Source organism: Lactuca saligna, chromosome 5 (assembly GCF_052625555.1).
Source record: "Lactuca saligna cultivar CGN05327 chromosome 5, ASM5262555v1, whole genome shotgun sequence".
Lineage (NCBI taxonomy): Eukaryota > Viridiplantae > Streptophyta > Magnoliopsida > Asterales > Asteraceae > Lactuca > Lactuca saligna.
Genome location: NC_136421.1, coordinates 165,326,546 through 165,348,630, shown reverse-complemented (window position 1 = coordinate 165,348,630; position 22,085 = coordinate 165,326,546). Strand labels below are relative to the sequence as shown.

At 32.2% G+C, this 22,085-nt stretch overlaps 2 protein-coding genes across 2 annotated transcripts; both read right to left on the bottom strand.

Moving 5' to 3' along the window:
* Positions 1 to 11,819: 11,819 nt before the first annotated feature.
* LOC145045924 (uncharacterized) lies at positions 11,820 to 13,248 on the bottom strand. Its single transcript, XM_078994210.1, has 2 exons — positions 12,070 to 13,248; positions 11,820 to 11,918 (listed from the first exon to the last, which is right to left on the bottom strand). The coding sequence occupies exons 1-2, from the start codon at positions 13,246 to 13,248 to the stop codon at positions 11,820 to 11,822; spliced, it is 1,278 nt and encodes a 425-aa protein (XP_078850336.1).
* A 6-nt stretch (positions 13,249 to 13,254) lies between these two features.
* On the bottom strand, positions 13,255 to 18,997 carry LOC145045923 (uncharacterized). Its single transcript, XM_078994209.1, has 13 exons — positions 18,989 to 18,997; positions 18,864 to 18,872; positions 18,311 to 18,461; positions 18,141 to 18,221; positions 17,744 to 17,881; positions 17,591 to 17,653; positions 17,124 to 17,186; positions 16,559 to 16,721; positions 15,450 to 15,828; positions 15,078 to 15,304; positions 14,892 to 14,965; positions 13,548 to 14,762; positions 13,255 to 13,397 (listed from the first exon to the last, which is right to left on the bottom strand). The coding sequence occupies exons 1-13, from the start codon at positions 18,995 to 18,997 to the stop codon at positions 13,255 to 13,257; spliced, it is 2,715 nt and encodes a 904-aa protein (XP_078850335.1).
* Positions 18,998 to 22,085: the final 3,088 nt, after the last annotated feature.

Below are 22,085 nucleotides of genomic sequence, written 5' to 3'. Positions count from 1 at the left end.
AGTCGAATAACATTATTGCTCTGTGTTGTCTTCTTCCCAAACTCATTGTTGTTGAAAAAACGAGTCTAATTAGGTCAATTATCAATGAACCACTATATCTACAAGTGACATATCACAGGCATCAGAATCTTAATTAGGTTTTAATTCTTATGTTTATACCCCTTTTTTATTTGCCTGTTTCAATTCCGTTTGTCATAGTGATGACGAAAACCCTAATCAATGTGTGTTTTTCTTGCATTTATTGGAGAATTTATTTCATCTTAAAACCTAAAATTTCTCTTTTGGTTTAATAAATAGTGTTTAGGGCCTGCCTGCACACCAAATAATTGAAGCTGGAGAAGACGACGAGTCTGAATTGAAGTTAAAGCCATAGAAGACGAGGCATCTGATGCCCTGGGTTCTGGAGAAGACTATTCAAACAAGTATTCGTTGATTGCAAATCTTAATAAAACATACGGTTCTCTCACTCTCCGGTTACAAAAGTTCTTGATCCTCCTAATTTTCTTCTTTCTGAAAATCTTAACTGTTGAAGTGAAGTTTTCTATCAGTAGCACCATACTATTTAGTGTTTCTGTGTTTAGTTTTGACTGATACCAAAAATTGAAAGATAAGAGATTTTTGTGCCATTTGGTTTGGCGATTTAAGGAATGAATATAGGAATTGAAACTTGATTTGAGCTTCAATATTTGAATTGGACATCTTATTATCTTTAGGCGAGCTTAATTTTTGGATTCATTGATGCGACAAAGGAAGAAGAATGGTGATGTTTTGGTGTCAGACTAAACAATCACAGCTCAGAAGCCCTAAAACCAATACAAGTAATCAATTATCTACTTCAATCTTTTTTCTAATCATTTGCTGATTGATTTCTTTTTCTAATAAATCATATTTGTTAATGCAGAGCTACCCAATAATACCTTCGTTTTTCTCGATTCTCATTCAGAGGTTGCACTTGCACTCTTTTTCTACAAAAAATGAATTTATATTGTAGGATTAGAGAAATATTTATATAATTTTATTGTTTTTTAGGTAGCCCTGGCTTCGAGCCATCGGATGATGCGTCTCCCCTGTCATTTAAGGGACTCACTGCTTCATGAAATAGAACTCGACATTCTTAAGGTTTTAGAAAATAAAGAGATCGAGAAAATGATTCTCTCAAATATTTTCTGCAGATGTGCTTTTTTGTCAAATTTCTTGTATGGTTCGTATGTTACAAGGTATTTTTATTCTCTAATCTTGGTGATTTTTATTTAAAATATAAAAGGAAATTTTACCAAATCATTTTGTTGCATTAGGTTGAAAGAAGAAAAATTTCTTTCTTCTCCAAAGTTGGTCAGTACATGTTAGAAATGCTGAGTCATGCTGTTTCAGTGATTGAAAAACGTTCCAGTGATATTTTTATTTAAAATATAAAAGGAAATTTTACCAAATCATTTACTTTATATTCTTTATTATTGCTTGCAGTGAATGTGTTGGAATTGGAATTGGCTAGCATATTTGGCGGATTGTTGGTGATTAGTCATAATGTAAGTAATAAGTTGCATATTAGTGTATATGTATGTATTTTGCTTTGATGTTGTTTGTTTACAATTACAGCTTTGGGACCTGAGAAACGAAGACAGATGATCTTCTTCTTCAGAAGAGGATCGATACCAACAACTTTTGGGGCGAAGAGAGGATTTCCCGCTTCACATGTTGGTTTCTCTGTTATCGTACCTGGTGTTTGGGTTCCTTCCACCGGTTGTATCTGGGTTTTCATTCCGTGAGAGCAACGACAAAATCAGGGCTACCTCCTAAACATGTTGAAAATCAGGGCTACCTCCTAAACATGTTGAGAGGTATTAATGACCCCCTCAATTTATAATCAAATCAAGTTTCTTTTGAATCATAGTGTGACTTGAGTTGTGTTTTAATTTATGTTTATCATTTAGGTTTGTATTTGCGGTTCAAGTTTTGGTGATTCTCACTAATGTTTCAGGAATTTGCCAAACACTGATGGTATAGAACCCTTTAATCTTGAATTTTCTCTTGTGTAGTAAGATTTATATGAACATTAAAGTTACATGTTTTGTGCCAAATTTTGAAGTTGAATAGCATTCTTGAAAGATATTGTTATAAAGAAGAGGGAAAAATGCTTCAATCAAGTAAATGTATTCCTGAACAGTTAATATTTGTCATTGAACTGTAGGTAGACTCGTTTGCTTACCTACCTCCTAACTCAAAGCATCACTTTGAGAGTTATGAATCTTCTACACTTGTTGAATTTGAAAAAAGGTATGTTATTCCTTCTCTTTATTTCATCCTGCATCTGTGTGTGTGTTATCAATTAACCACAAGGGCTAAAAAGTAATTTAACTTTTATGTAGGTATGCTTACCTAGAAGATCATATTCCCGAGCCAATTGTTGGCTCCACCAATTAGCAGCCACTTCTTGATACCCCTGGAGACGTATGTACTTTTTTAACAATCAACCTAGTAGAATAAGAGTCCACTTTTTTACTATTAATTTTTTTACTGTTTCCATATTAGGTATTCCATATTAATTTTTTTAACAATCAACCTAGAATAAGACATCACTGCCCTTTTGAGTCTCAAGAAAATGCAAAACCCTGCAGTGACACTGTTACCTTTTGGTTTACCAATCCAATCTACATGTCACTTTCCTTAGTAACTGATTCACTAGGATCCATCAAAGGCTCTATCTTTCTGCTGAAGAGAACCGTCCCCTTTGATTACTGATAAATTGATGGTCATTCATATTTTCTTTATCTATCCCCTCAAAATGAAATGTATCTCAATTATTGCAGTTTCAAACTGAGAAGAAGCATTCAGATTGTCTGGATGTCTTAAGCGAGACACATAACAGAGCCTCAGATCAAAAGATCCAGATTGGTGCTGATCCGGGTGATGGTTACACAAAGCACATTTTTAGAGGCTAGATGCAAGTAGTCTCTCTCTTTCTCTATCTCCTTTTTTTTAAATAAATTTGGTTCTCATTGTTGGCTTCTGAATAGCTTTTATTAATCCTTGTAATTATATTTTTATCTTTTTTCTATCAGATGTGCATCCTCAGTTCAGTCCTTGATAAGTGCCTAAGGCTGCTTGGTTTTGAGTCGGCAGCACCTTGCGATACCTCTTGCAAACTCAGGTATGTAGCTTTATTATTCCGAATAGCTCTTGTTTTCTAGTATTAGAAGATCATATCTATTGATTTCATGCATAACAATAGAGAGATATTGTAGCATCTTTAATAGAGCTATGTAGCATTATAATCCTTCAAATGTGATGGAAACATATGAGGTGCAACGAATAAGCAAAGAAAACTCTTAATCCCAATGATGTCAATAATCTTCCAGAAACTAAAAATCTTCATTGTTTGTACGATGCATGATATATTTGCATCCCATGCTATATTATTTAGATGCTTTAACTTTCATTAATTGGTTTGAATGTTGGTGTTTAGTAATTAAACTCAATTTATTCCTCTTTTTATTAACAAATTTTATTTATTCATGATCTTCAGCTATCTTCTGCTTGTGGGCGGCTTGTAATTTCAAGTGATGGAGTCTGGGATACTCTTTCCACTAAATCAGCTCTGGAATGCAGTCGCGGATTGGCTCCGGAATCAGCAGCAGCACAAATTGTCAAAGTACGGAAACAAAAAAATGTCAAATTTGTAATAAAATATTATGCAATGGATTCTATTTTTGTATGACATTAAATTTTATGAAATGGATTATATTTTTTGTATATGATATTTAATTTCCTATTATGATGCATTAAATGCAAATTTAATTTGAAAATTAGTAAATCTATAAAAAATATTTTTTTAAACATTTAAAATTATGATACGCAAAAATGTGTGTCATCTTCATTTATGATATGGCCTTTCTTGATAGGGGCTTTCTTGATACGCATTGTGTGTCATTAACACGCGCGTCGTAAGGTTACGACACGCGAATGCGTGTTGTCTTCCTTTATGACAGGGTCTTCCTTGCTACGCATTGCGTGTCGTAAAGGCGCGTCGTAACTGCGCGTCGTCTCTCTTTATGACAGGGCCTTCCTTGACGCGCATTTGCGCATCGTTTGAGCCATTTACGACGTGCAATGAGCGTCGTAAAAGGCTGTTTTTCTAGTAGTGGGGTGAGGCATAAAGCTCACGACGTGAGCATTTCAATTTCGGGACAACTGATTAAAATACAAAAGAACATTTGACTATTTCTTCTTTTTTACCCACGAACGGAACTCAAATTCTATGGTCCCTCACACTCGATTTCGGCCATATCTTCCACCAATCTACTTTCTTGTTTACATAATCTGCATTTTAAGGTAAAAAATTTATACTCTTAATACTTTATTTTAGCCGATTTGTTAGTTAGGGTTTGTGGTTTCTTTGAATGTTGAAATTTATACCCTAAATATGTGATTTCTCTACTGCATGTTGCTTAAATATGTTTGAAATCGACTTGCTAGTAAACCCCAACAATGATTAGAGTCTGATTTCATTTCCTTATACGACCGATTAAAGTGTCGATTGCGAATTCACGACGTGAGTCTTGGGTTTTCTACCTTTCTATTTTGCTGATATGCCTAATGTTTTGTGTATCTTGTTGGTTGTTTCTTGTTTATTTAATTTTACAGGAAAATGGCTTCAAGAAGGTCCAATGAGCCATTTCAAGGACATGTATCCACTCTCTACCCATTGTATCAAATTCCCGTTGACATGTCTGCAAATGTGGTCACTAATTTCACAAACAAGTTGGGATGGCTTTGTTGGATTAGTGTCTAAGTCCATAACTATTATTGGTATGTACTTGACCCGAACCTGAACAATCTAAAGGATGGATAATTGAGAAGAGGTTATTTATGGTTTATTAATATATTATAAGTTCTAATATATTAATATGAAATCATATTATTTAATTAGTATTGATCAAGAATTAATTTGGAATTAATTTTGTGATCAAAAGAGACTAATTAAATATAAGGTGTTGATTTGGTAAATCATTCATTCTTATAAAGTGGGCTTATGATCCATAGTTCTTCATGTTGGGCTAAACCCATGTGGTAACCCATGGATACTCCATGGAGGTTTTAACCCATGGAGCATGAGGGATATGGAAAGTAATTAGGGTTTACATGGTGTAACCCTAGTTTGCCACACTATATAAGAACCCCTATAGCTCATGAAATTGGCACTTAAGTGGCACTAAGGAGTGACTACTTGAAACACAAGAGGGCAAACCGATTTCATGAAGTGCAAGTGACTTCCTCTCAAGTTCCTCCATTTGTTGGTGGTGTTGTGTGATTCCATTTGAGGTGCAACACTTGGGGCACTAAGTTCTTAAGGGTCCAAGGCTTCTAACTACAAGAAAAGGTATGTTATCTAATTTGTTTTATTACGTAAGTATCAAAGTTTTGTATGCTAGTTAGGGTAATACCATAGAAAGTTTAAGTTTGCATGTATAATAGAGAAATCATAGATCCAAGGTATTTAAGGTTGCATGTACACCTTAGGAGTGTTAGAATGCTCATAACCCAATATGCTTCACAATAGAGAATCTGTCGTATCCCCAAGGACTGATTGGGTGTGGTTGGGAGAAGTTGGGTTAATGGAAAGGATGGCTCCATATTTGACAAAGAGTTTATCTGTGGATGGTTTTGCTTTCACCTTTAACGGGTGGAAGAATTTATTTGCCATTAGTGAGCTGGTTTTCCAAGAGCTGTATGTGGAGTTTTTTTGCCTCAGTTTCATTTGAAGATGCCACGGTTGATCCATGTTACACGCGGGCTTTGGTTTTTTGCCTCGGTGGTGAATGGAGGGAGTGTAGCCTCACTGAATTTGCATGGCAAATGAGGATATATGAGGAACATGAGATACGATCACCAGCCTTCAAACTTTTCTTAAGATCCGTTGTTCGAGAATATTTGTCGAGTGTATCTGGGTATGATTTTTGGGGAACGATTGCCAATGGGACATTTCATTCGGGTGTTTCACAATAAAGTCATATTAGATCCCCGATTCATCGACTTCTTCACGGTTGATCACTTTTTCCATCAACCACAAAAGACATGGGAGTAAGGTTACAAGCTTGAACATGTTCTTCTTGTGGAGTATTATTACACCTGAAGTCTTTTGCAACATCCCGTATGTCACACCCCAAAACGGGAACGGCGGAAACGTTCAGGGGTGGAGGACGTCATGTACAGTATCACAACATAGTGTGTTCTGTAGTTTATGAGACACCAAAATATGAATCAAAATAAAAGATGAGTCTTGTATGCGCTCCATCTTCTCAAAAGCTGGCATCGGTACCTGTCTATTGATGACCTGAGAATACAAGTTATTTTGAAAGAGTTTATCAACATTAAAGCTGGTGAGTTCATAAGTATTTAGTGTCTATGATTGTATCAAAATGTTTGAAACAATGTTTGAAGTACGAGTTTGTAAATGTTTGTAGTAAAAGTATGTGAATGTTTGTAAGTGTTTGTAAAAGTTTGTAACTCCTAGAAAATCCTATATTTTCTACTAAAAGTAGCCTTCTACCATGACACAACTGTTATGTATGTTTGTTTCTTGTAAAAGTGTATAATTTTCCCAAGTGTAACTATCATTATCAAAATATAGTTTGTACATTAATGTTTAAGTGAAGTGATCACCAAGTAAATGTAAAGGGTAAATTAATGTAGTACTGTAATGTTGTATTATAATAACTACTGTTGTACTAACTACCTTAAACCGGATTTATATTAAGGTTTTATGTGATTAATTGTACCATGTTATCAACTATGAACACGACGATGTAAGACGTCGAAAGTAATGATATTTGGCACCCGAAGACCTGCAGGTCCCACTGTAGCTAGCAACAAGGTGTAGGATAGTCAATCCAATATAGATCTATACGCAAAATCATGCCCTCCCTCCAGGAGATTCTAGTTACAAATCAGGCCATGGCAGTGAAGACATGCCCCGAAACAGTGGATCGCATTTATGTTATAGTATACTTGTATATGTAATGTATGTACTAGTGTAGTGAATGTATTGTTTCTTGTCATAGTATCGTTGTATAGTTTCTCATAATAGTATCGTTGTATAGTTTCTCGTAATAGTAAGTAGTGACTCATGAATGAACTGACTCTTTGTATGCTTCATTGGACTAGAAGTAGTAAGTAGTATACCCTAAACTATACCTATTATAGTTTACTAGTAGACTTGTTTGTATGACTGAATGTGTTGAACTAAGATAAAAGTCTTTACATCTATACATATATACATAATATATAACTAAGGATTCAACGACACTCGGACAAACAACCGGGTACTCTAAGTCCACAACCAAACAAGGAACAAGAAATAAAGTGAGTTGGCAGTCCTAAGTCCTTCGATCCTTACTTATATAACTATATATGTAATAGACATGGTTTTAACAATATATAAGTTTGAAAGATGTAATAGAAAAGGTTTGATACATAAAGTGAGTTTGATAAGAAGTTTTACATTTTAAAGAGTTTGATAAGCAGTTGAAGTCATTTGTTTAGAAAAGCAGTTTGAAAGTATAGTAAATCCATATGCTTGATAGTTATTAATCACATGTGATTGATATAATAACTATGATATTCAACTTGTATTCCCCCCTATAAAAGCATTTAAAATCATTTAAAAGGTTTATTAAGGGGTATGAACTAACATGTAGTGAGTGATTTGGATGAACGGATGGTATAGGATGCTAAATGCCAAGTGAAGACTTGAGCACACATACGGATCCTATTTATCATATAATAACACATATATGTATCCAATTAGTCATTTAACAACTAATTAACCAAGTTAAGACACCCTAGGACATGGAAAAACACTTTGATTTAAGTGCTAGAAGTACCAAGGGTTGCATCTAAGGGTTGTATAGCCACTTAAGGGAGTTTTCGGTCCAAGTGGTATGTTTCTTGTGGTTTTCGGTCCATATGGTTTTCGGTCCAAGAGGTTTTCGGTCCAAGTGGTTGGCCGAAAGCTCATGATCTTTGATGCATAAGGTGATTTCCAATGGCTTTCAACAAGCAAAGAAGTGTTCTAGACTCAATACTAAGCATTAGGAAAGGCTTAAGGTTTTAAAGGCACCTTTCTTTAGGGTTTTCAGTTTAAGGAGATGCACTAACCGAAAACCCCTTTAGTTCTTGGAAAAATGACGATTTCAAGGCTCTAAATTAAGTATACTTACTAGATAACAAGTATCGGAGATAGATACTTACAATATGGAAGCAAAGAAGGTGTTTTCGGCCCAAAACACTAGTGTGTGTTCTTGGTGTTCTTGAAGAACACTTGAAGATCTAAGAAAATGGAATGATTTCACAGATAAAATCATGTAAGATCACTAGATAATGGAAGAGATCAACTAAACAAGGAAGGAAACACTTACAATCTTGAAGATCTTGACAAAAATTCGGATGATACTAGAGAGAGAATTGTTCTTGACTTGGAAATGGAAAAAGAATGGTAAAAATGACTAAGTATCATTTATATACCCTTTAGGGTTTTCGGCCCTAACACCATTTTGGGCCGAAAACTCCTAACTCTTGGAGTTTTGTGACTTAAATGTTGTACCATTAATCCTAAAGTATACTTCCTTTCATTTATTCTTTCGAAGGATAGATATTTAAAAATACCCAAACGGACTTTAAACCGAGCTATAAATTAGCAAAAATGAATTTGACTTTTAATTGAAGTGTTTGACTGTAGAGTTCGTACAAATGAAAATTTCGGGTTGTCACAGCGTACCATTTGGCTAGTTATTTGGGTAGCAAGGCAGCTATTTCACGAGCTGGTAGCCCTATTAATAGGGGCCATTTTATTACCCGTCTGACAAGATCATATGTACTTATTATACCACGCTTGACTAGGGCATTGACACGTAAGCCAGGAGATGACCTCTCTATGGGATATTTGGAGTCAATGCGTGTTGTAGTCAATATGGGTTCACATTGGAGAATTCATATTGATGATGATATGGAGCCACATGATCATCCCGAACACCAACCGCGACCGCAAGGGAGAAGGAGTGTGTGAGGGCGAGGAGAGAGAGGACAACTGATGCATCATAATTCACCCATGGGAGGAGCTACTTTTGGCGGAAATGTTATGCCGATTTATTTGGATCAATTATCTTTCAGTGTAAATTGGATCGAGGCATGATGGAAAACTTGGTCCGACATTTTAATGCGATGTAACCACCTCACTTAGGAAATAACTATCCAATTTGTCCTATGTGGAGTGATTATCAAAACCGGGGTAGAGATGGAGCCGACACTAGTGGAGCACATGACGAAAAGGATGATGATTAGTTTTATCCTTTTATTTTTATTTGGTTTTGTCTAAGTTTATTTTTTGTTTGTTTGTTTTCATTTTAGTTTGATTTGGTTGTAAAACTTTAAGATTGTTATCTTTCTTCTTACACTTCCTTTGGTTGTTTATTTACAGAATTTTGTGAGAGAAAAACGCAACTAATGGAGATTTAGAGATATGAGAGCTTAAACAAGTTTAGCCGGATATTTAGAGTCAAGAGTTGGGACCCACAATCTTAGATAAGTGTGAGGTTAATCGAGAGAGAAGCAATTCTAGAGAAGAGTCACGAAATATAGAGTTAAGAAGGGTCTTAATCAAAAAAGACAAAAGTTTTTATTGCACTTATTGAAAGAAGAATTGGCAAAACTGCATTCTGCGAGACCTATTTCTCATGACATGAGAACTTATCCCTCATGCCGTGAGCCCATTATAAACGATTTTCAGAATTCGATTTCATGTGACTTCACATTATAGGTTTTATTCCTCATGTCGCAAGTCCACAATTTTAATGAAATTGAAGTCCTTTATTACATATTTCTTCCATGGGTCACCATTGCCCTTACTGGAAATATTATGAAGTTGCTAATGACTCATTTTCTTGACAATGCAATGTGGCGTATGCTTTGAAGATTTTTCTACACCACGTTTATTGAAGAATCAAGCCGCGGTTTCAAAGTTTTTGTCGGCACATTTGCATATCTCATTTGTTGAAGATCCAACTTTCATATTTGAAGGAGTCCAAGTTCAAGATGTTCAAGTTATGTACACTGTTCAGAATTCAATTTGGCCACTACTACCCCAGAGGAGTCTGTTCCTTTTTCTCCCTTTTATTGCTTTTAAATTATTTTATGCATACAATGAGGGCATTGTATGTAATAAGTGTGGGGTAGGGGGTGGAAAAGTAAATTGCTAGAAAAAATTTAAATTTTAAAATTTTGAAAATTTTACAAATAGATTTGAAATAATAATCTAAAAATTAAATCTAGTATTAGTTTAAACTAAAGTTGCTAGTGTTGCGTGGGATGATCCGATGAGAGGTCAAATGTTTAACTAAGCTAATATATGCTATAGTATATTTGTGGCTTTCCATTCCTAATGAAAAGTCATGAGTTATGAAAATGTAATATGGTAGTTTATATGGAATAATAAGTTTTGCAACCTATACCTGAAATCTATCCAGGAGAGCTTATGTAGTCATTGCACTTAGACTAATATCTCTAGCCAATAAAGGTTGAAGTTAAGCTCCCTTGCTTAAGCATGTAGGTTTTGAGAGAAAAAAGTGAGTTATATATATATATATATATGTATGTATATACATATACATATATATATATATATATATATATATATATATATATATATATACATACATATACATATATAAGAAATCACCAAAGAGTTGAAGAATTTTGGAGCAATCCAGTATGAAGATCAAAAGATCAAAATTCCAAAAAATCAAAAATTGAAGATACCAAAAATCAAACAAAAATGTGGTGAATTCAAAGAAATCAAGATCAATTATTCAAAGAACTGAAGAATTCCAAGAGCTCCATTGTGGTATCTAAAGTTGTAATTTCTAGAATATGCATGCTTGGATAGCTTAACCAAAAATACCTTGAGGTTAAGAAAAAGTTATGAGGATTGATTCGGAGGGTTGTAGAAATGAGTGTCATATAAGCTAAGGGGTGAAGTTTCTTAAGTATATTGAGTATTTAGGATTGGGAAGTTATTTGGAGATTTTAACACAAATATGCGCATTGCGGTATTGGTATAATGACTAAGTTCAAAATGGATTGTTTTATCTAACGCTAGTGATGAAGGTTTGGATTAAAAATAATTAGTTTTGCTTGAGGGCAAGCAAAGATAAGTGTGGGGTATTTGATATATATATATATATATATATATATATATATATATATATATATATATATATATATATATATATATATATATATACTAGGTTAAAACCCGTGGAAACCACGGGTCAAAAATTGGAAAACATATTTATATTATTAATAAGAATTAAGTTTATTTAGCATTATTTGTAATAATTATTTAAAATTAAAATTAATATAATTTTGTAAAAAAGTATATAAATTTGAATATATGTTAAATAGAAACGCAATCAATCCATCGAAAGTTAAATATGAAGATAACTAATATACATCTTTGAATATGTGAATGATTTATGAAGTGTGAGGGCAAATCAATATTTTTTGTAATGAGGGAGGAATCAAAAAACACCATGTGGCGTCTATTAAAGTCTGAAAATGAAATATCAAAACAAACTGAATATTATGGATTACAATGCTATATAAAGAATAAATTATTTAAAAAAATGTTACAAAAAAACAGAAAAAAACATAATTGTTAGAATTTAATGGGTAAGAAGCAGTTATAAATTCCTAAAAACTTCCTTATACACAACATTTGAAGTTTTGTTTGTAAGTCTACCATCCTTATCTAAAATTAACAATTTCAGTCATTCTCTACTCTGAACTCTAGATAAGGCAACATACAGTTGTCCATGTGAAAAAACAGGATCCTTGAGATACAGACCAACCTTTGATAACGACTGCCCCTGACTTTTATTAATTGTCATTGCAAAACATATAGCCAATGGAAATTATCTTCTTTGAAATTTGAAAGGAATTTTTTTTTTCAGATGGACTTAAAGACATTCTTGGAATAAATGTTTGCTTTCCGATATTAGTTCCAGATATTATAATTGCCTCAATAACACGTTTGCCAAGAGATTTCACTTGTAGTCTAGTACCGTTACATAATCCATTTTTCTGATCAATGTTTCTTAGTAACATAACTGGAACACTGACTTTTAGAATTAACTTGTGATTTGGCAAACCTGATACCTTAAGACCATTTAAAATATCCGGGGAGTATAAATTGGGATCAAACTGATCATGAACAAACTCTGATTGGCAAAGAGTATCTGAACTTAAATATTCTACTTCGTCTCCGGGAAACAATGCTAACAAACGATCATTGATTTGTTGGACAACTTCATTTTTTGGAGCTAGTATAGCTCTTTCTTGAAAATAACTCATACCGTTGAAGTTTTCCAAGATTGAAGGATATACAAACTCAATTAATGAACCTATAGGATCACGTGGATCACTAATTAGAATATCATCCGGAACATCAATAATCACTTCACCATCGTTCAAACCACCAACTTTTCCTTCTCCTATGTCCAAAAGCCATTTTGAAAAATTTTGTATTTTTCGAATATCAGATGGATCCTTTCCAACGGTTAGTCTCATGTTTTTTGTTAATCTATGGACTTTGCATTGTTGCCATATATATGAAGAGCTTAAAGAAGCATTAACGATATTTTGTCTGCTACCTCCTTGAACAACAGGTAGAATCTGTCTGAAGTCTCCTCCAAAAACAATCGCTTTCCCTCCAAATGGAATATGTGAGTTGGTAGACTTATCAAACTTACATACATCTCTCAGAGCTCGATCTAAAGCTTCAAATGCATGTTTGTGGACCATAGGTGCTTCATCCCAAATAATCAATGAACTTTTTCTTACTAATATGCCGAGTTCACTATCAGGCGGTATCTTACAAACAGAATACTCGGTAAGATTCAACGGAATTATAAACCGAGAGTGTGCTGTCCTACCTCTAGGCAATAATAAAGATGCAATACCACTTGAAGCAACATTTAAAACTATATCACCATTACATCTAATTGTTGCCGATAACGTCTTCCAAAGAAAGGTTTTGCCTGTTCCACCATATCCATAAACAAAAAACTCACCTCCTTTATTATCATTGACTGTAGTCATGATATCAAGAAAAATATTGCGTTGCTCGTTTGTTAATGCATGAAACATACTATCAACCTCTTTCTTTAAAAGCGTTATGTCATACTCCAGCTCCTCCATGATAAGTCAATTTGTTGAAGAAGAAACTGTGTCGGAATCAGGGTAAGGCATTTGTTTATAATTTTTAAGTCTCGTGTTGTTACGAAGTAAAATCTGTTCGATCTCGAACAAAGTCAGGTTTTTGAGTTGATCCTCGTTGAGTGATAAACCTGTAAAAAATGAACAATATGTCAAAAAGAATATAATATTAACCACTTTATATTATTTTTTTTAACAACCCCGTGTATTACACGGGTCTCACACCTTGTTTAAAATATATAAAATCCGTTTTTACATATAATGATACGAAATTATAATACCTGGAGACTTTAACCTACGCTGTTGGTTGTAAAGAATACCATCTGACAAGTGTTGCCATGTATTTTCCCAAACAAACTCTGGTCTACCCAAACTGTTAGACATTAACATCGTAGCAAATAAGAAACGAAGATAAAAACCAGTTCCTGAATGACTTGCTTCCTTAATTGCATCAACATATTCTTTGTCATCATCTAAGAGGCCCAAAGCATAGCATGCATCTCGAAAAGTAGGAAATTCTTCACCATTTACCGTGCGAATTTCTTCAAATGATTTTGGACCTTTCACTTTATTTAAAAGAATCCGTAAGAAGTACATTTCGCCAAGTTTAGGTGAAACAGAGTGAATCCTTTCTATTGAACGTCCAATTTTCCTTGGCTTCCACAACTTATCATCAGGTTTCCAAACAAACTTTGTAGGAAATTCAACATATGTAAGTTTTCGTGCATCTTTATTAATTTTATTACATTCCATCCAAGATGTGAACATAGAAGCAGCAACTGAAGGTTGTTCAAGAACATCGTCAATATCATCGTCTGCGGCATATATGGCTTGTTGTTGATCAGGAAGATGAAAAGGTAGTCGCATCACAAAAGGATATCGGTAATGAACATCGTATTTAAATATTCGCCATGATGCTTCACATGCAGATATATATCTACAATCATAATAATCTTTTATTTCATCGACAACCTTTTCGTGATTAGAATCAGCGTTGATGTCAACAGCAATTGTAGCTCTATCTGGACCTTTGTTTATATATTTAAACAAATACTTTATGGAAGATCCCTGATTGCACCATTCAACATTAATGTGTGCCTGATATCTTTTCAACAGATATTTGTTATATGGAACAACATTTCTGTTGTCTAACTTGACACCTAATTTTTTGACAAAATATCCATTGTTTTTTCTCATATATAAGGGATAACCGTTGACATCAACCGAAGAATGATCACAGAATTGCTTTGGAAAAATTTTCGAACATTGCTTGTCAACCATGCATGGACAATTCATATTTTCAGCTCCACAAGGACCATGTATCATGAATTCACTTACAAGTGAATACAATTCTGGATCTTCATTGGTATTTGGAATCTCAGCAGAAATAATCGGATCAATATATTCAACAGTAGGCCGCTTGGAGTCAGCATGCATAAACAGACAAATATGACAATGTGGCAAACCTCTTTTTTGAAATTCAATCGTATAGACCACTGCAAATTAATTTTATAAATAAGATAATCTTTGTACCGGATGAAATATATTTGCAAATAACCAAAAATATTAACAAACTAAATAATCATTATAACAAAACTATTAGAAAGAAATACAAGTTTTATTACCTCCTTGAACAATGCCGAAAATTTTATTCTCCCGTATGTCTTTAATCAAAGAATCGAGCTTTATTTTGAATAGCCTACATAAGATATCAGGTCTATCTTTTGGATTTAGTGAAGTGTTATGAAGAAACCTTTTCAGGCCATTTTGGATTACATGTAAAGGTTATGAAGAAATCAGGATATCCAAACCATTTACATAAGGACATGGCATCAAGATAGTTTTGCATCATATAACGTGCACCACCAGTGAATGAAGAAGGTAAGATTACACGTTGTCCAACGTTGGATATATCTTTATTCCCTAGGTTCTGTTGAGTACGTAACTTTTCATAAGACTCACATCTAAGAATTTGTTGTTTGCTCCTTATGAAATGTAATCTCTCACTTTCAATCATAGTATAAGCATCAACCAAAAACTGTTGGAACAACCTTTTTGAATTAAGAATTAGTGAAAAATATTGATCCCTGTCTTGTATTCTATAAGAAAAAAAACTCTCTCATTGTACATTTGGGCCTCTTGCTGTTGCTTATTGGTGTAACACCTCGATGTGGTATGTCAACCCTGTAACCATCATCACCATATGGAAACAGTAGTGGATACTGAAGAAGAAGGTATGATGGATGTAATTCACTAATACGCCGTAGAGAACCTGATGACGTTTGAACAACAATATCTCTATTATCAATTGAATCACCAATATCTCCAACAATTAAAGCGGCAACCTTAGAAGCAGATGGTAGGTTGTATATCCTTCCATCATGGTCCCTTCTTCCAATAAGTCTCAACTTGATATCAACATGAGGGTTTTGATGAAAACAATCCCTAACCATTCTATAAGACTGAACCAAGACATTATTTGAATCCAACATCAACTTCAAATCTTGTATAATATCATTATCAAGGATAGAAGAATTTGACGTAGATCGTTGATTCTCTCCACTGCAAGTAACATGAACATATAAACAAAAGATAAATAAATAATAAAATGTTGATGAATAAGATATCTAGTAATGTGATAATTGTGAAAAGTGTACCCAAAACATGTCCGTCTATTCGCGATCTCATTATCAGTATCGTATATGTACAACTGAGAGAATTTTGGTTTTAACCCCTATTCCGATAAAAGGCTTCCGATACTATGATAATTTTGACCGCTAAGTCTAAAAATGTATGGGGCATTTCCTCTATTGATTGAGGAATCAATCTTTCCACCCATTGACGTAAAAGAAAACATAGAATTGTAAGAACGAATGTTCTTCATGAAGTGTTTGCTTTTAGAATCTCCCGATGTAAAAAGATGGGCATAGGTTTAAGGTGCATTCTTTAAAGCTGGTAGTTCAACTTTGCCATAACCACAACATAAAGAATAATTTTGATTCTCATTTTTTTTTACATTTGATAGATTCATCTTTCCATAATTTTGCAAAACATGTTTGAGATACAACAATCTGATCACCATGATCCAAATAATCTGTCAATTAAGGTTGACATAAAGATGTTAAGTTTGTAAGTTTATATAAGTGAAAAACATTGAATGAACAAATGTAAATATTATATTTGTATCTAAATTACCTTTTGATATACCGTTGTATATGTTTTGATCATTTTGACCATCGATTTTGTCTTGATCGGATCTCAAACCAAATATTGGAATAGGAGTTAAATTTGCCTTTTTTTTTTCTTTGCTTTATTATTTGGATTAGTTAACATGACTGAAGACGATTTTGATGTTATTGTAGATGATTTGTTGGATGTGTCGCCATTTGAAAATACAGAGAATTGTCTAATATTTGTTAACGGCGATTGACAACTATTATTGGAAATATCCATGGCTGCGGAAAAAAATTGAAAGTATACATTGTTAAATATGATACAATAATAATATATATTACAAAATGAAATGGTAAAATAAATGAGTTAGCGTTGGAAATGTTAGATAACGGAGTTCTAACATTTAAATGTGATGGAGGAGGTTGTAACATTGCTTGTTTTGATGTATTTGCACTTGTTTTTGATCGATATGTGCTTTTATTTCGATGTACAACTCCTTTGAATTCATATACAAAAAAATGGTTATCAGAAATGTAAAATTATTTAATAATTATTTTAATATTATATAAATATGAATATTGATAAAGACATGATATAAAAAGACGATGATGTAATAAATTTTATTACATATATTTAAAAAAAAAAAAAAAGTTAAAATGTATAAAAGCAATCAAGTACGTTACCGTTTGAATCAAATTTCATGTTTGGTAACGGTGTCTGAAAACTGTTATTGGGAATATCGATGACTGAGAAAAGAAGATTGAAATTTAGATTATCAAATATGATACAATAACAACATATATTATAAAAAAATATGGAAAAATAAATGAGTTACCGTTGGAAATGTTAGATAACGGACTTCTAACATTTAAATGTGAAGGAGGAGTACGTAACATTGTTTGTTTTGACATATTTGCGCTTGATGTAGATGTGGATACAAATTTATTTCGATCGACAACTCCTTTTAATTTGATTGGAAATAAAATCTTATTAGAAATGGATAAATATTAAATAATCTTGTAAATTTTTAAATAGTATATGAATACTAATAATGATAAATAGATAATATAAAAAAAAATGGATGACAAAATTTATATTTTACAAATTTAAAAAAGAGAAAAAAAAGTGTATAAGCAATCAAGTGTGTTACCGTTTGAATCCAATTTGATGTTTGGTAAATGTGATTGAAAACTGTTATCGGAAATATTCATCACTGGTAAAAGAAGATTGAAGGTATACATTATTAAATGTGATACAATAATAATATATATTATAAAATAAAATGATAATATAAATGAGTTACCATTTGAAATGTTAGATAACAGAGTTGTAACATTTAGACGTGAAGGAGAAGTTTGAAAATTTGATTTTTTTGAAACATTGGCACTTGATGTAGATGCCGATAGGTTTTTATTTCGATGCACAACTTCTTTGAATTTAGCTGCAAAAAAAAATTGTGACAAGAAATGGATAAATTTTAAATAATAATGTAACTCCACAAAATATTCTATGAATATTAATATACAAAAAGACATGATACAAAAAATGAGCATGTTAGAATTTTCAATTTAGATATTTAAATTTAAATTTAAATAAATAATAAAGAAGAAAAGTGTATAACAAATTAAGTAAATTATCATTTTCATTTATTTTAAAAAGATGTGATGTTGATGTAGTTGTATGGATTCATTTGGTCGAACTTTTTTTTTTATTGTCCAAGTATAATTTTCTTATTCTTCTTTTTTCTGTAGCCTGAACATGATAGATGTTCCTATTTGAATCTGCATAATAAAATATACACACATGAAATAGTTATAGTTTAGATTAAAAACATTGATAAAGAAAGTTGTAAAATATATAATGAACGTACCGTTATCACCAGGGTTAGTAACATTTGTAGAAGTTGGAATTTGACCGACTAATGTAGTGTACGAATGTAATTTTTTTGTATTATCTAGATAGAAATTATTTAATTTTATCTTCTTATTAGTCTTAAAGGAGTCCATGTTAGTAGTTGCTATCTGAAATGGAACAAAATATATAACTTTATACAAAAACATTATATATTGAAATTTATTGTGAAATTAAAAAAAAAAAATATTGTCGATTGAACTTATGTATGACATGAAAAACAAAAGTACAATGCCTTTATATGTAATGTTTTCGAATTTTGTTGCACATATAATTTTTTTTGTACTGTATTGTTGGATTATATTTTTCTTTCATTATGTTATTTTACTTTGTAACTATTGGAAGTAATGTTTATTATGTTATATAAAGATAAGCATTGTTGGAAAAGATACTATTAGGGAGGATGATTTTGATGAATGACTTCGAATTCCATAGTTACAGATTATGATATATCAAGCATATCAAGTCCAAACATATTAAAAGAAACTATATACCCCTGATGTGAAAATTACCAATATATCCTGCATTAGTAGGCATATAAAAAGATAAAAAACAAACAATGACAGCATCAGTGATTCAAGCATATCAGGATCAGAAAAAACAAAAAACAGATAATTGAATAAAAAGATGAAAATACATTATCCATATTTACAAATTTACAGATTATGATATATTAAGCATATGAGGTTGAGAATATACAAAAAACATAGAATTTGATAGTAAAGCAGATTGCGATGAGAGAGAGACAGAGAGAGAGAGAGAGATAGAGAAAGAGAGAGAGAGAGAGAGAGATCGTTGTTTTGCAATTAAGACACACATTGGACTTACTTATAACATGAAAAATAAAAGTACAATGCCTTTATGTGTATTTTTTCAAAATTTTATTGCATATATATTGTTAATAAAAGTGTTAAGATAAATATACAGTCGCATAAAAAATCTTTAAATTTGAGAAACTGATTTAGATAGCAGGAACATAAATTCTTAATCTTAATCTTAATAAATTAATAAGATTGCGGTAATTGGAGAGGGCATTTTCGTCCATTGAACCTAATTATAAATTCTTACTTATTGCAACAGGTAAGCAGTGACAACAAACATCCCTCGCCAAAGAAATGAAAATCTGAAATAAACATGCTAACTTACATTCATGGGATTACATCTTAGTGGTATGTGCTTTAATGGTAAACAAATCTATGCTATTTTGGGCTTCATTTATTACATCACAAGGAATCTCATGGCGATGGCATTTTCGTCCTTAGCATATAAAAATGTTGTTATGTGGATTGTTTCGAATTTTATTGCATATATATTGTTAATAAAAGTGTTGAGATAAATATAGAGTGACATAAGAAAAAACAGAGAATTGGATAAAAATAACAAATCTTTAAGTTTGTAAAATCTATGGCGAGGGCATTTTTGTCCATTGAACTTAATTATAAATTCTTACTTATTGCAGGAGGTAAGGTGTCACAACAAACATTCATACAAAAAAATCAAAATCCGAAATAAATATTCTAACAAAAAATATATACCCCTGCAATAGGTAATGCCTTTATATGTATTTTTTTTCCAATTTTATTGAATATATATTATTGTTAATAAAATTGTTGAGATAAATATAGAGTGACATAACAAATGTTTAAGTTTGATAAACCGAGTGAGATAGCAGGAACATAATAAGATCAAACCGACCTAATAATCAAATTCAAACAAGGATTTGTCAAAAAACAGTGATTGAAGCATATGAAACCGACCATAAAGTCCCTGTTGAATGTCCATATTCAGATTACTGTCCTTAATGCCTACTGCCATATTCAGATTACTGTCTTTAATGTCCTTAACCGAGCAAATAACGAAAATTGATTCAAGCATATCAAGTTCAGAAAAAACAAAAAACAGAGCGTAAACTCTTTACCAATCAATAACATACATTCAATACTGAGAAAGAGGACTGATAGATGAACAGAACATAAGTTTTTTATTGTTGTTATGATCGTATTTTTGCAATTAACACAACAATCGAGAATCATAGGCATAAATATACACAATCAGAACCTTAATTGATAATAAGAAACTTACAGAATTTCTGTCGTTAATGTCGTTAATAGAACATATAACGAAAATTGATTAAAGCATATCAAGTTCAGGAAAAACAAAAAACAGGGAATCGGATAAAAATAAGAAACTTACAGAATGATTGTTATGGCCGATTGAAGAATGATTCTTGATTTCTGGAACACAATGTGTCGATGATGCTTGATTGTTGAAGTGTCGATGATGGTTGATTGCTGGAACACGATGCAGTAAATTATGAATCTTATTCGTATGTTTCAATTATATATTGAACATAATAAAATCCAATCGACCCAACAATGAAACTTAAATGTAATTGATACGATTGATATTGATACCATAAAAAGATGTAGTTCATCGGGCATATAACTAAAATTGATTCAAAAGTACATTGGATTTCCATCCATAATCGGAATTGCACATTGAAATTGCCATATTTTAATAATGCCATATATTTCGATTATTAATCAAAGATTGTAATAGTACGTGAAACCAATCAGAGGTAAAAATGCGATTTTATATATGCTAAGAACGTGAATTTTTGTTAGGACACAAGTCAAACTTTTGCGGTTGGTGTACTTTCAAATTTCAATCTTCCTTTTCAAATTTCATTCTTTATTAGTATTCTCTTAAAAGAATTATCATAAAACTCACTGTAGTTGGTGTACTTTCATCTTACATAAGGACATGGGATTTAACATTGACAGGAACGTGAATTTTTGTTAGGATAGAAGTCAAACATTTGCAGGAAAGTGAATTTTTGCAGAATACTTATTTTTGAAATTTATAATTTCACTATATTTCAGTATATGAACATAAAAAACTGTAATAACATAACCATTTTTATTATTCTGATTTATTTGAAGTAATTTAGAATTATAATACCTGTATAAAAAAAACCAAGAGTTTGCATACGTTGATGGGATTACATGTTAGTGGTATGTGCTTTATTGATCTGACAGATATATGTTCTTTTGGGCTTAATTTATTACATCACAAGGAATCCCATGGCGAGGGCATTTTCGTCCTTAGCATATATAAATGTTGTTATGTGGATTATTTTGTAGTTTGTAGTGCTTAAGAAACAAGAACATATGAGTAAGTTGTGAATGATCCTGTTCAGTATCAATGATCTGGTACCATTATACTCTTTGTAAGAGAAGAACACAGAAAGTCACAAAATATATACCATTGCTGTGAAATTACTAATATGTCAGTATCAAAAAGTGAGCATTATTTTTAACAGGTTGTTCTAATTACCGTTCTACCCTTTGAACCTGGAGAATGATTAATTAATATGTCATGCATTGTTTCTTGCTGTTGCGTGTTCAATATTATAACAATTAATAAACAATTTTAATGGAATTTAAATGATTGAAATTTTAGAGCTGATCAAAAGAATTGACAAAGGGCAAAATTGACATCTGATGCATTGTTTCTTCCTGTTGCGTGTTCAATATTATGAGAAATCTCATTTGACAGCTTGATTACAATTTTTTTTAATACATTACAAATTAATACATTACCAATATGTCCATGTTGAAGAGCATTTTCACAATGCAGAGATGTCCGTTGCCGATCAGGTTCTTTTTTAAAAGGGATTTTGTTTGTGAAATAAGATTTGCATTATATGTTTGGTGTTAATTGTTTATATTAGT

What these genes read in the sequence shown, in the direction of transcription:
- LOC145045923 (XM_078994209.1), bottom strand. An exon ending in TACTAACCCTGGTGATAACG is followed by an intron (nt 18,222 to 18,310) that starts GTACGTTCATTA and finishes TTTATTATGCAG; the next exon opens with ATTCAAATAGGAACATCTAT. An exon ending in GTTATCTAACATTTCAAATG is followed by an intron (nt 17,654 to 17,743) that starts GTAACTCATTTA and finishes TTCTTTTACCAG; the next exon opens with TGATGAATATTTCCGATAAC.
- LOC145045924 (XM_078994210.1), bottom strand. Translation starts at nt 13,248, where the DNA reads ATGGAGGAGCTGGAGTATGACATAACGCTTTTAAAGAAAGAGGTTGAT. An exon ending in TTGGCAAACGTGTTATTGAG is followed by an intron (nt 11,919 to 12,069) that starts GCAATTATAATA and finishes AATAAAAGTCAG; the next exon opens with GGGCAGTCGTTATCAAAGGT.